The sequence below is a fragment of the Eleutherodactylus coqui genome, chromosome 10, assembly GCF_035609145.1.
Source record: "Eleutherodactylus coqui strain aEleCoq1 chromosome 10, aEleCoq1.hap1, whole genome shotgun sequence".
Lineage (NCBI taxonomy): Eukaryota > Metazoa > Chordata > Amphibia > Anura > Eleutherodactylidae > Eleutherodactylus > Eleutherodactylus coqui.
Window position 1 is genome coordinate 29431618 of NC_089846.1, and position 14132 is coordinate 29445749.

General features: G+C 43.6%; 1 protein-coding gene across 5 annotated transcripts in view; it reads left to right on the forward strand.

Annotated features, from left to right (window-relative positions):
- GAPVD1 (GTPase activating protein and VPS9 domains 1) overlaps positions 1 to 14132 on the forward strand; it is a 55309-nt gene that overhangs the window by 28091 nt on the left and 13086 nt on the right. For 3 of the 5 annotated variants that reach the window (XR_010786947.1, XM_066580753.1, XM_066580756.1), the window contains 9 exons: positions 904 to 1055; positions 2325 to 2454; positions 4240 to 4365; positions 4444 to 4617; positions 8350 to 8490; positions 9667 to 9801; positions 9890 to 10009; positions 10749 to 10832; positions 11020 to 11381. Coding sequence is in view for 4 of the 5 variants with exons in the window: in XM_066580753.1 (XP_066436850.1) it covers positions 904 to 1055; positions 2325 to 2454; positions 4240 to 4365; positions 4444 to 4617; positions 8350 to 8490; positions 9667 to 9801; positions 9890 to 10009; positions 10749 to 10832; positions 11020 to 11381 (1424 nt within the window). In the remaining variant the exon portion in view is untranslated. The remainder of the gene's footprint in view (positions 1 to 903; positions 1056 to 2324; positions 2455 to 4239; positions 4366 to 4443; positions 4618 to 8349; positions 8491 to 9666; positions 9802 to 9889; positions 10010 to 10748; positions 10833 to 11019; positions 11382 to 14132) is intronic. The other 2 variants (XM_066580754.1, XM_066580757.1) reach the window with 1 other exon arrangement.

The window sequence follows — 14132 nt, forward strand, 5'->3', positions numbered from 1 at the left end:
TTTCAAAAGATTGAAAGATCAGCGATTGTTTTGAATAAAGTACTAATGGGCACTAATTGCTGTTAGTACTTTATTAGCTTTATTTGCATGCAAATGAGCTTCTGGGCGCTGTTACGGAACTCAGCAGGAGGTCTGAGCTCTGTAATTAGCTCCATTGTTAAGCCACAGGCTCCCCGTGGAGAATTCAGCACCATGGACAGCAGACACAGCATGCCGTTCTGCTGCATGACTGTTTTCAAGCAGAATTGTGGTTTTCAAGCAGAATCGTTCCGCCGGACAGTGAAAGCAGGGCACATCTAGACACAACTATTATAGCTCAACAGACTTGTCTAAGTGGGCCTTAATCCTGGTCAGTTGGTTTTCTCAGACCCCTCGGTGGCAAACCTGCATAGCAATTTGCTATTTAGGGGTCTGATAAGACTTTTGGTGAAGACCCCTCACTTGCAATCTGTTCCATCAACTTTCAGTTACTCTTTTGATGGTCCGACTAACGTGTACTGCGCTGTTCTATCTCGTAGCAAAGATATAAAGGAAAATCTGACCCATTGTTGTACTTTGATGAAAGTGAATGGTCCTGATGAAGCTTAACAGATCCATTTCATTCTTCATGGTTCCTGTAAATATGGAAACCTAGACGCCGGGGTGTAGAACTTCACACAGTCTGAGAGGGAAAAATGAAAATGCATCAGTTCAGTTTTCGTTGTTCTTTAACCACTTCCCAATCGACCATGAATGGTTCCTCTAAGTTCTTTACGGCTTCATCTTGAGCCTTACTTGGTCATTTTTCTCAATTTGTACTGAAAAAAGAAGAAATGGCTTTTCTATGCGTTTTACTTCTCACCATTCTTACCTTTTCTGCTACGGATGAGGAATTAATGCCAACTTATTTATTTTCGCCATTAGTTACCCGCAGCAGGAGCAAAACGAGCCTATTGGAGGCAGAACACGAGGGGTCACCCCAAGATACCGTGCCCCAAGATCAGCCTGAGGAGGTGCTTGTAATTTCACTAGGGACGGGACCACAGCTTACGCCTGGCATGATGTCAGAGAATGAGGTATCCGCACCTGTTTATATCATTGCACTAAGTTTAGCTCATGAGTGAAGTAAGTTTTGGATATGGGGAAGTGTTTATAATGTAGATTGTAATCGATGTTAACATGGAGTAGGCTGCCGAGCTTGCGCGACGCTGCGGCTTCTTCAGCCTAACGAGTCAGGGGGTCCTGGTCCTCCCTCTGGCCCTTTTTATTAAAAAAGAAAAAAAAAGGCTATATAATCCCTTTAAGGGGAACTGGTCACTGGGTTCATGCTGCTGTAACCACGGGCAGCAAGAACCCGGGGCAGATCTGCACGTTGCCCTCATGTAAGATTTTTTTATTTAGTTTTTGTTCTGAAATGCTGTGGAGTTTCCGAATCAACACAAGTTTGCCTCAGGAACAGAGCGCTTGAGTCAAAGAAGTGGGCAGAACTCCCACCCCCCTCATGTTGATTATCGACTCCTCTTCCTGCTTGTGTATAGGGAGAGGGCTGTAAGTCAAGACGCTGCGGGTGGGGAGAGCCTGGATCGGCGCGCCTCTAACTTGAGCGCACCATTCCCGAGTCAAACGGACAAACTTTAAAAGTGCATATTTTGAAACCCTGTAGCATTTTCAAATGGCACTTACATGGGGGCTGAGATCAAGGAAAAAACACCCAGCGCTTCCGAGGATGGACCATAGGATTCTTTTATCATATATGGTGTAAACTTCTTTTATTGGATATGCAACGCGTTTCGGCCCATTCTCTTAGAACCTTTATCAAGCATAATATAAGGGAACGGGCCGAAACGCATTGCATATCCAATAAAAGAAGTTTACAGCATATATGATAGAAGAATCCTATGGTCCATCCTCGGAAGCGCTGGGTGTTTTTTCCTTGATTTATCTCAGCTATTTTCTATTGGGTCCCCTGTTTTTTTGGGGGACACAAGCACACAAAGCAGCTCTCCTGATTCAAGGATTGGGGGAAAGGATCGTGGAGGAACATCTACCCATTACAATTCTGCCGGGGCATGGAGGTACTAGTGGGGTGTCCTCACACGTCACCCCACTAAGTACCGGGTAAGTCCCGCCAACTTTACTTATTTTACATAAGTTACTTTGTGGAGCGCTAATCTGACCCTTTGCTTTATTCACTTACATGGGGGTGAAGTGCATCTCTGTCCCGGGTTCTTGCTTCCTGTGGTTTGGGCAGCAGAACCCAGTGACAGTTTCCCTTTAAACACTGTGGCAAATTGCTCTGTGTTTTTATCATAGCTCATGTCCGGTTTGGTTTTATGTGTTTTTAGGTTCTGAATATGCAGCTGGTGGATGGAGGACAAGCTGATGTCCCTGTGGATGACACAAAGCTTCACGGGAAGCCTGACAAGACCTTGCGCTTTTCTCTATGTAGCGATAACTTAGAAGGCATTTCAGAAGGTGAGGACTAAGTTAATCAATGCTTTTTTTTTTTTTTTTTTTCTTCCCATGTGCGATTTTTCTCTGTTCTGCTAAATAGGATTTTCCAGGTATTTATAGCCTATCCTTAGGACAAGCCATGAATGTGTTATTGTGGCGTTCAACTCTCTAGACCATCGGGAATGGCAGAATGAATTGGCTGCGGCACAGCACCCAACACAGTGGTGTCTGCACTGCTCAGTCAACTGATGGGTGGCACACAATGCCAGGTGCTGCTGCTGCTCACTGGGGTCTTGAGGTTGGACCCCCTCAGAAATACATTAATGGTGTGTCCTAAGATTTGTCCAGCAAATGAAATCTATAATTTGTTATGGGTGAAGCCACAAATGGAAATTCTAAAGTATCCAGGAGCACATCAGTTAGATGGCATCCAAAGATGAACTGCTGAGAGTGCCTCAGGCTGCAGCAGACGTGGAAGGAAGGGCAAATTGAAAGACTGTGGCAAGAAAAGCCCCAGTATGGGATGTACCATTGGGAGAAAGTTGAAATTGCTGATGACATCAGGAAATCCTACCAGTGGCTGGAGAAGGCTGGACAGTGCCTGTTCTTGTGCTGCTATGATCAGCGCTAAGTACCAGATCCATGGGATCTACTACACAAGACCGGATCCAAGGGGCAGATTGTGCAGCGAGGCCTCAAACAGTCCAACACTTATTGACAAAGTTGTGGAGAATAACAGGGCTAAGATCCTGTGGGACTTCCACATACGGACGGACAAATGGGTACTGGCCAACCAACTGGTCTTTGTGGTAATTGATGAGGACCAGAAGACAGCGGTGGTGGTAATTATAGCTGTACCAAGTGACAGCAACGTCAGGAAGGATTAAGAGAAGTAGAAGTACCAGGGCCTGAGAGTGGCCAGTACCAGTGGTGGTAGGATACCTTGGGGCTGTGGCTCCTAAACTGGTAGAATGGCTCCAACAAGTCCTAGGAACAACATACGAGCATACTGTTCACATTTCACGAACGAGCTAATTTTTCCACTTTAACCTTTTTCCCAACATGCACCGTAATGTATGGCACACGTGGGGTGTCGTTGTATAGCCTGGGCTTAGGAACCAAGTCCTTTCCATACACTGCTTGTGTCGTCAAAGACAGCAGACACCCACCTACAACAGTCGCTACCAGAGACTATTCTGATCACCGCTGTTAACCATTTAAATGTTACTGTAAATCTTGACAGCAGCATTTAACTATTCCATGTCCTGCATGGCCCCATCCGAGGCCTTTTGAAGACCCCGAAGGTTGCCATCAATATTTGCCTATTAAGATGTGCCTATGGCTCCTCTTAATAGAGTGCCGGTTAGAATACAGTATAATACAATATGCTGCAATACTAGAGCACTGCATAAGTGATGAAACGATCACAAGTTTAAGTCCCTTATGGGGGCTAAAAATGTAAAAATAAGAAAAAAAGTCAATATTGCAAACAGTAAAAAAAATCAAAAAAACCTTTTCCCAGTCGTTGCATCGAAAAATAGATTAAAAACTGGTATCCCTGCGTCCTTAGAAGTCCAGTTTATTAAAATATCACATGACTAATGCTGTATGGGGAACGACATCAGAAAAAATACACTCTGCCAGAATTTCACATTTATTATTTTTTTTTTCCCCTGGTCACCCAGTTTCCAAGAAAGTGGGTGGATGTGAGCAAAAATGGCACATCCATACGGATGTGTTTCTGTATTTGTAGGTTGTGATTTGAGAACGATGTTAACGCTTACTATGCTGTGGCTTCTACCCCAGGTCCCTCAAACCGTTCCAACTCCGTCTCATCCCTGGATCTGGAAGGCGAGTCTGTGTCAGAGCTGGGTGCCGGGCCGTCGGGCAGCAACGGGGTGGAGGCGCTGCAGCTGCTGGAGCATGAACAAGGTCAGAGTTTGCCTCTTGCTGATACAATTGGGATTGGTTTGAACATAGGGCTGAGCGTTCTTTTCTTCCCCCATGCAGCTACCACACAGGACAATCTTGATGACAAGTTGCGCAAGTTTGAAATCCGGGATATGATGGGACTGACCGAAGACAGAGATATCTCTGAGACCGTTAGTGAGACGTGGAGCACAGACGTTCTCGGCAGCGATTTTGACCCCAATATTGATGAAGACCGTCTGCAAGAGATTGCTGGTAAGTGAGAAAGGGAGGTATGTGTAGTTATCAAGGCTTAACCCCCTAGGCGGGCTTCACACAGAGGCGATAAAATAGTGCAATTTTTCGCCCGATGCGAGAGCGCATGCAAACGCAGAATTAGGAAACTCATGCTTTTCAATAGTTTCCTTCACGTTTGCGATGTTTTCACTCATGCAATGTTGCGTGAATAAGAAAAAAAAAATCGCAGCATGTCCTATCGTTCTGCGGTTTTGCCCTTGTTTTTTTTTTCTCCCTCTATCACCCATGCTTCCCTATGGAGCCTTCATTTTATCAGATTGCACAAATTAGCGATTTTCGTGCAATGTGTATTTAACATTAGAAAATCCTCACGAGAAAACATGCAGGGCAGCGATGCTTTTGCAGGAAAAGGCATCGCTGCCGCTCAGGCCTCATGTCCACTTGCACGCACGGACTTCACTGCTAAATCCCGCAGTGAAATCCGTGCGTGCCCGCGGCCACGGAAAGGGTAAAATACATTGTACTTACCTCCGTGCACACTTTTTTTTTTTTTTAATCTCCTGCTCTCCCGCGTATCTGCAGCACAGCACAAAAACAGCTGCAGGTGTGCCGCGGATAATGACAGCTTCCAGTGGCTTCAATGGGAGCCATTCGTGTGGCAGACCCGCAAGAAAATGGGGCATGCTGCGACTTCTTCCCGTATGTGCGACCCGCACGCCGGGAAGAAATAACATCCGCGGGCTTTTAGCTGCCCTACGGATGCTACTGCATCCCTATGGGCAGCAGGACGCACGGATCTCCCTGCGGGGGCCATGCGCGGATATTATAAACAAAATCCACACGTGGACATTGGGTCTCAGACCTCTCATGAACAAAATTGTTATATTCCCGCGATATCTCGATCGCCCGTGTTAAACCGGCATTAGGGACGGTCTATTTTGTATCTTAACCCTTTGCAATCCAATTTTGGATTCAGGGTTTCCAAGGGGTTTTTCTTTCTGCCGTTATACAATGTCGCCATCTGCTGGCTAGAGCCAGTACTACGATATGGGACATGCTGGAGAGCTCCCCTGACAACAGAGCAGACAGTAATATACAGTAAGAATACCCTGCCGGACATCTTCCAATATCAGAGCTGTGCAGCCTTCATTCAGAATGTCTTTAGACATCAGGCAGTGGATTGGAGAGGGTTAATGACTAAGTTTATTTTTTTTCGTTGTTTTATAGAAACAGCCATCACGTTTATTTTTTATCCATGTAGCCACATGAGGTCTTGTTTTTATGGGACCACTTGTATTTTTTTTATTTATTTTTTATTTCAATGGGCACCACTTCAGGGTAAACACACTTTATATGGTGTGTGTGTGTTAGTTAAATAAATGTAATTCAACTGTTTTTTTTTTTGTTTTGGGGGGGGGGGGGGGGTTCGTGGTCATCTTTTCGGTAAAACAGTATGGTGATTACGGTGATGCTAAGGTTATATAGCGTTTGTTTGGGGGGGGGGGGTTCACTTTCTTTTGTTACTATTTTGCACACTACAAAACACTTGGAAAAAAAAGCCAAAACATTTTGTTTCTTGGCCTTCGCATCGGTTTTTATCTTTTCAATTGACAGGTGTGTGAATATATAAAGTGTTTTTGGTTTTTTTTTGTTTTTTTTTCTTTTTGCAATACAACTTGTTTTTTATTGGCACCATTCTGGGCTATGGATGACTCTATAAATGGCCTTCACTGGGCAGTATAAACGACCTTTTACCTTCTTTCTCCAGGTCAATACAATTTATAGTGATACCAAATTCATAGTTTAATTTTTCAATTACTTTTACACAAATAATAAACTTCTTTTAAAGAGTAAGTATATTTGCATCGCCGTGTTCCAAGACCGATGGCTTTACTTTTCCACCACGGCGCAGATAATTAAAGCATGATTGCTGGATGTCCAACTGCACACGGAGTTCCCCAAGTGAAGTGGAGCCACAGTCTACATTTGTGACCACCATTCCATTCACTGTCAATGGCGTTGGAGTTGTTTGGCTATCTCCCTCAGTCCCACAGAAGTGAATGGAGTGGTGGTGTCGCACCTTTCACTATGTGGACTTGGGGGTCCTAGCGCGCAGACCCAAGCGATCATATGTTGATCACTTGTACTTCGGAGATGTGATCAGCATTTTTTTGTGGGATAGTGGGCTCCCACACCCGGACCACCACATCCGAGAATAGCAGCCTGTTACTGCAGATTAGCCGCATTTTATTGGCACATGAATGTCACTGATTGCTGGGGGTCCCAGTGGTTGGCCCTCCATGAATCGCCTAGCTGCAGCCTAAGGATAGTCCTTTAATCTTAAAATCCGTGAAAACCGCTTGAGTTCCTTTTATCTGGATTATTTTCTCCCAGCAGTAAATCTTGATAAACTTGTTACAATAGTTTTTTATTCAGTTTATGGATTATTGCTGTTTCCTTGTTTATGTTGGTCTTGGCAGCTACCTTAGATGGAGCGTGATGACTTACTGATGTCACAAAGGGTTTCTCAGCTGGTGTTATGCAAGATCACAGGCATTTTGTACAGAATGTTAGGTATTTAGGGAAGTACTGAAGACCTAATTACTTGTACTACTCTTTAATTGCACACAGTACTGGTGCCTGGTAGCTCCCTCTAGTGGTCATTTGCATGAACTCTCTGAATGGCTCATTTAAAACTAATGTAGCAATTTTTCAATTCTGTAATCTTGCAGGCACTACAGATAGGGTAACAAAGGGACCCTCCTCGATTTCTTTGCATCTTTTGTATGACTATGGTATTTAAAAGGGTCTGTCCTGGGGATAGGAACTAAGGGAGGGCTTTCTCTATATTAAGTAGACCATTGCTATATAGAAAACTGGGAGTCCAGAATATCCTTATCATTGTGGGAGTAGTTTTGCCTTCGGTTCATGCTGATTGCACCAAATTGCGCCCTTCCCATCAGCATGGTGCAACTAAAATCTGGATTCATGTGACCAAACATAGTTTTTCACTGCTCATTGATCGAATTTTTACACCTTGTCCCACTGGAGTCTCGCCTTACTGTTTCTCTTCAGCAGCAATGACTCTTGAGCCGGTCGTCCGAACACCCCACTCATCGTTCCATAGCGCATATACACTATAATGGCTAGCACATTAGTTGGAGCACCAGCTTTATATTCTGATGCAATTTCCTTGCCTGTTCAGCGGAACAATTCTTGACCTCCTCCTCTGACTCTCTGCAATGAGATCTTTACATCCACAGGATCCCCTTTCACTGGATCCTTTTCCTCAGTCACACGGTTATCATATTCTCAACACTGTTACTTGAGAATCTCACGCGGTTGGCAGTGACATCCAATCCCTGGGTAGTTTAGCACCGATGACCCGGCCTGTCGGAAGTAGTTCAGATCGCTCAACATTCCCATTCTATTGTGGAGTCACGCTGAAACTGATTCACAGAAAACTTGTCATTTGATTCTATTCTGCTTTTGGTTGTGATGGGTCTAATTTCCATACAGGGATGCTTCAGTCATGATGGGGTCGGTGTCTCTTAATAAAGTGACCCTTCAGGGTCTATGCGGGTATTCTATATTGTAAAAAATGGGAGATCCACAACAGCCCATGTGGGCATAATTGGCGGATATCGCAGCGTTCAGACCTTCTGCAGCCACTCATGTTGTAATTGTGGAAATTCTTTTTGGTATTTGACGGTGTTTTTAAAACCACTATAAATTTCTATCTTATTCCAGGGGCAGCTGCAGAAAATATGCTGGGTAGTTTGCTTTGCTTACCCGGGTCGGGCTCCATACTGCTTGACCCCTGTACTGGATCCACCATATCGGAGACCACCAGTGAAGCCTGGAGTGTAGAGGTGCTCCCCAGTGATTCGGGTGAGTCTTGTTACTAGGTATAAGTTTAGCCCGCGTATACTTGTGTGTCTGCGGTAAAAGTGCTCATTTGTGATCCATGAAAAATGTATCAGTTTCCTCTGACTTTTATGAACAACTTGCATATAAACTGATCCTGTTGCCGTCAATGGGGATTTATTTTAAAACACAAGTGCACAAAGACCTAAGTGACTTATATTCTATAACCTGCACTTATATTTAGTAGTTCTACTTCTGCGACAGATTCTCTTTAATCGTAGAAATGGTGCCACACCTGTCCAGTGGTCGTCTCTGGCATTGCAACTCATCTCTATGGAAGTGAATGGAGCAGCGCTGCAATACTAGATACAACCTGTGACTCTGTTCTTGGAAGAAAGCACTCACAATATTCTAATCTTAATGCAATTCCTTAAAGAACAGAACTTTTTGTGGCATCTGTACAAATTACTTCTTCATTACAAAGGTGTCCAAAAAAAACCTTCTGGAAATGGGTGTGGTTTTTTGTTTGTTTTTTTGTTTTTTTCTTCCTTCTTGTAGATATTTGTCTCATAGAAATATAGAAATATATATATATATATATATATATATATGATGCAGAACACTGCCCTGTTGCAAAGGACTGACAATAACAATTATGTGCAGGTGCTTATTTTTGAAAGGGCCTATATATATATTTTTTTTATGATGTAGCCATCACCCCAATATGTGTGCTAGTGTTACTTTCTATCTGAAACTCCTGGCCACCACCTTTTTTTCCCTTTCTCAGATGGTCATGTAATCTTACTTCTGACCAGTTTTGGGCTACTTGGGTTTATGATGTCTGAAACTAGTCAATTTCAGTGTCAGTGATGCTCTTGCATAATTCCTACCACAGCAACTGCCTGGAGTGGGACATGGGTACTCCTATCAGTTGTCGATGATTATCACGCTGCTCCTGTCACAGTTAAAATAGAGGAGATCACTGCTCATCATCCTGAATGAAGACCTGGCTAACTTTTTCACAGTGGGAGTTTGAAGTATTTGATAGCAGAATTTACCACCTGGATGTTAATGACATCAGGGGGTTAATTTTATATACGCATCTGTAGTCGGCTGCTACATTTTTTTTCATATTTTGGTATCTTGACATATCAAAGTTCGAACTACACAGCTTGATGACGCAGCATCCTTTTTTCCCAGAAGCACCAGACTTGAAGCAGGAAGAGCGGCTGCAGGAGCTGGAGAGCTGTTCGGGGTTGGGAAGTACATCGGATGACACTGAGGTACGAGAGGTCAGCTCCAGACCCAGCACTCCAGGCCTGAGTGTAGTGTCAGGTAAGATCCAGTCTTTACCTTCAGGCCTAAGGTTTACATATTACCCTGAGAGTTTGTGGGTCCTAATTTATTAGACCTCTTCTTCAAGGCATCAGTGCAACTTCTGAGGACATCCCTAACAAGATAGAAGACCTTCGCTCTGAATGCAGCTCTGACTTTGGAGGAAAAGATTCGGTAACGAGTCCTGAAGTGGAAGACTGTGTTCACAGTAAGTGGAATCGTTCAAAACCTTTCTCCTATGAGGTTTTATAATGAAAGCTATTAAAAGCAATGGATGCAATAGTCTGTATGTGACTTGCCACAGATATTTGCAGCATGCTCCATTGATTTGGATAGGTGTAGAAAGTGTGTGTATGTATGTATGTATGTATGTATGTATATGTGTGTGTATATATATATATATATGTATATGTATATGTGTATGTATATATATATATATATATATATATATATGTATGTATATGTGTGTGTGTGTGTGTGTGTGTATATATATATATATGTATGTATGTGTAAAATATTATAACATTTTATTTTTTGTATTATTACGTATAAATACTGCAATGACTCCCTGCCTACATACAGTGATTGACAGCTCTCCCTATATATCAACGTATAGAAGAATAGCTGTCAATCACTTAATGGGTGGGGAATGCCGGACTTGCAGGCTTCTCTCTCTAACAGCAATTTAAACTGATTTCTACATGAAAATACTAAAGAAACTTTACATCTCCAATTTCAGTGGCTCCTACTTGGTTGGATGCAAGACCCAGATGCACTTTAATACTTTGCTTTTCTATTAGCAGGGGCTGCGGGTCAATGATAAGATTTCAGTTTGTGTTGCTGTTCCCTTATTTGCTGCTCTTATTCAATGTCTTCATAGGGACAAACCGTGGACTCCATGAAAAAAATAAAAAATAAAAATTAATATATGCCTTGTTTATCTCCAGGCGTTCATCATACCACGTCTCCTCCGTCGCAGACAGAGTCCTTGTTAGCCATGTTTGATCCCTTAGCACCAGCATGTAATGAAGGTAATTTAACAGTAGTGTTTGCTGTCAGTGAAAGGGCTGAAATTCTATGTGGGGGTCAAGACTTCACATACGGTAGTAGTAAATGGAATTTCCCTAGATATACTGTGATGTGTTATTTTTTTCTTTTATCCTCAGATTGCATAATGCTTCCATACTTATGAATTTAACTTTTTTATAACTTTTTCAGTGGTACGGCCTAAAGTACACTATGCAAGACCCTCTCACCCACCTCCTGATCCACCCATACTGGAAGGAGCTATAGGAGGCAATGAAGCTCGATTGCCCACTTTTGGCTCACATGTGTTTATTCCCACGGACTCTGATGCCTATAGACAAAGGCACTCTTGCCCGGAGAGACTTGTGCGCAGCCGCAGCTCAGACATAGCCACATCCATGCGGCGGCCAATGAGTGATCCTGGCTGGGCAAGAAGAGCAGGAAATGAAGACCGAGAGTTGACACCCGGTGGAATGGCATTGGGTGCATCTGCAGGGATCAATGCCTCGCAGTCATCATCCTCCTCACCTAGCAAGGATTCTTCAAGAGGGGAGGTATGTTTATGGCCAAGTTTTTTTATTTATTTTTTTGTTTAATGTGTGGTGCATACCGTAAAGTCTGGGTTGGTGAAACTCTCCAAAAGAGTAATGATTCACCTGACGTACACTACATAGACTAAGTATTGGGACAAACATAGGTGAAGACGTTCTACTTGATTCACATTTTTCAGTCTGGTGTTGGGCCACCTTTGGCCACAATGACTGCAGTAACCTTCCTAGGCCACTTTTCATCAAATTCTCATAGATGTGTGTAGGGATTTGCCACCATTCCTCGAAGAGAGCTTCCAAAAGTGAGGCGGGGAATCTTTGGGTGTATTGGGTGTGCACGGATTCGGCGTTCTAATTTGTCCCAAAGATGCTCGATGGGATTGAGATCCAGACTTTGGATCAGCTGTTGAAGTTTGCAGACGGTCTGCTCCTCAAACTAAGTCTCCAACACTGCGTGCCATATGCCATGGTGCTCGGTCATGTTGGTGGAGACTCAAAGCTGAACTATTACCGCTGGGTAGGTAATGCCCCATTGTCCAGAATGTCTATGTACCCATTGGGGTTGAGGGTGGGCTTCCCTATAACCAATGGCCTTTGTCCTTGCCCAACTCCATAACAGAAACTCCAAAGTTTACTGTTAAGAGAATGAAATTGTGCAGAAACTGCTTTCCAGGCAGTATCTATACATAATTCCTTCACAGCTCATACAAGGCTTCGTTGTGTCAGTTTACAATATCTCTGTTTGTGGCTGTACTGCAAGCACAAATTGAACTTGCACTTATTTCACAAACCCTATATATGGAAGTGATAAAATGCTATTTAACAATACCCCCCCATATGCCCAATGATGGGGCATACAGATGTCCTGCGGTGTTGTCACCTTTTTAGAATCTGTCTGCAAGAGTTAAGAAAGAGTGAAGACTATGTATTACATGGGTAATATCACAACTACCTTGCTTAAAGTGCCGAAGAATAGTTCCTGTTGTCAGGTGCTAAACAAGCCAAATCGGTGATTAACAGATTTCGATCTGGTACTTTTTTTTTTTCACTGTGACAGCACTGTTATTTCTAGTGTAGGCACAGCTGCTCATATACAACACTTGATTAATGAATGCTTGCTTTTTATTGTATTCAAATAAATGAGTTACATTATTATGGTCACCTCCTTCTGTAGTGGCCCAGCGGGTCCTACAGAACACTCACAGCACACTTGTCTTGTCTCACCTGTCTGTATGCCATCCCTGGATACAGAAGGTGCCGTCTATGGGGGAGAGACCTTGTGTCTCCCCTTTTGCTCTAAGCCTAGAGCTCAACCCTGATGCCAGCTGGTCTCTCATTGGCTGACAGTCAGGTTTAATTTCACCGGTGCAGAGCCCCAAGGGCGGGAAACAAGCATACATGTCCCTATGCAAGAGTGGGAGGAGTTCAGAAGTGTGGGAAGGAAACAGAGGTTATAAAAGAGAGTGACAGTGAGCAGTTGGGCAGACTCGGCCATGTGTGAGAAAGGAGAGGTTGCAGTCCAGTCATCGGAGAGGAGGAGTCAGTTTCAACACGTTTGTCACCAGAGGTAGAGTGAGGTGAAAGACCCACTCCCTTGGCATCCTACAACAGAGAACAAGAAGAACCTTCCTGAGGTCCATCTTCAACAAACAGTGAGTTATAGCTACCCGGTGTAATCAAAGCCAGGATTAGCATACAGCCACTTGTCCCTCTGCTTCATCAACCCTCCATTCAAATCCATTATTCATCTAAATTCACTAGTGGGGAAAATTGTCTAGTTAAACCACAGGAAAGTAAGGGAGAGAGCTTTGAAGTGAGCGTATCATCAATGCGATACTGCTAAACCTTCATGTTTTTGTCAAATTGCCTGTTTGTTGCTGCATTTTGGTGTACTTGCTGCCAATACATTTAACAGAACTGTGTACTCTATTTTATTTCTGCAATTTTCAAAGTTGGTAAATCTGCACACTTAGATTACTAAACGACCACTGGACTTGTCTCCGTTATTTCTGTGGCATATCATACGGAGTGTCCAGTTAGAGTGTTGGCATCACGTGACAAGGACTAGGCCTCCGGCCATATGGACAGGAAGTTCATTGGGGATTTACACTTCTTTCAATGTTGGCAGCATGTAGCCCATGAAGGAAGTGTCGTGGGCTGGCTTGGTGGGTATATAAGGTGTTGCAATGTGCTACCTGCTCATTTATCACTTGTTGTCATTGCTAAAATGGGCTGTTTATCAAAGTTACATTAAAGATGATGATTGGCTTTCGTGCTAAGGGTGGCGATATTTCTCATACGGTGCACTTTGTGAACTGTTAGTGTGCTGCTGTGGTGCAAGTGTATCATGAGTGGACAAATGGTACTATGGAGAATGGCCAGTGTGGAAACTGCGGAGCGCCACGTGCCATTAATGTGAGAGGTGAACATCTGCTACGAAATGCACAAGGGCCAGCCAATACGCTATAGTGAAGCAGCTCACCATGAAAATGAACCAGGGGACTACCAAATGTGTGTCTGCAAAAGTTCAGCGAATTCTACTCCGAAGCAGACGGATGGTCACTGCACCGATGATAACAAAGATGCATCGGAAGAAGAGGCTTCAACTTGTACAGCAGTATCTGTATTGGACCACCGCTGATCTAGCCAAGTCTTGCCTCCTCCAATAAGTTACATTTTCTGCTTCATTGAACGGATGGACGTTGAGGTGTCAGGCGAGAAATATCTGATCACAAACACCCTACAACCATTGCAACA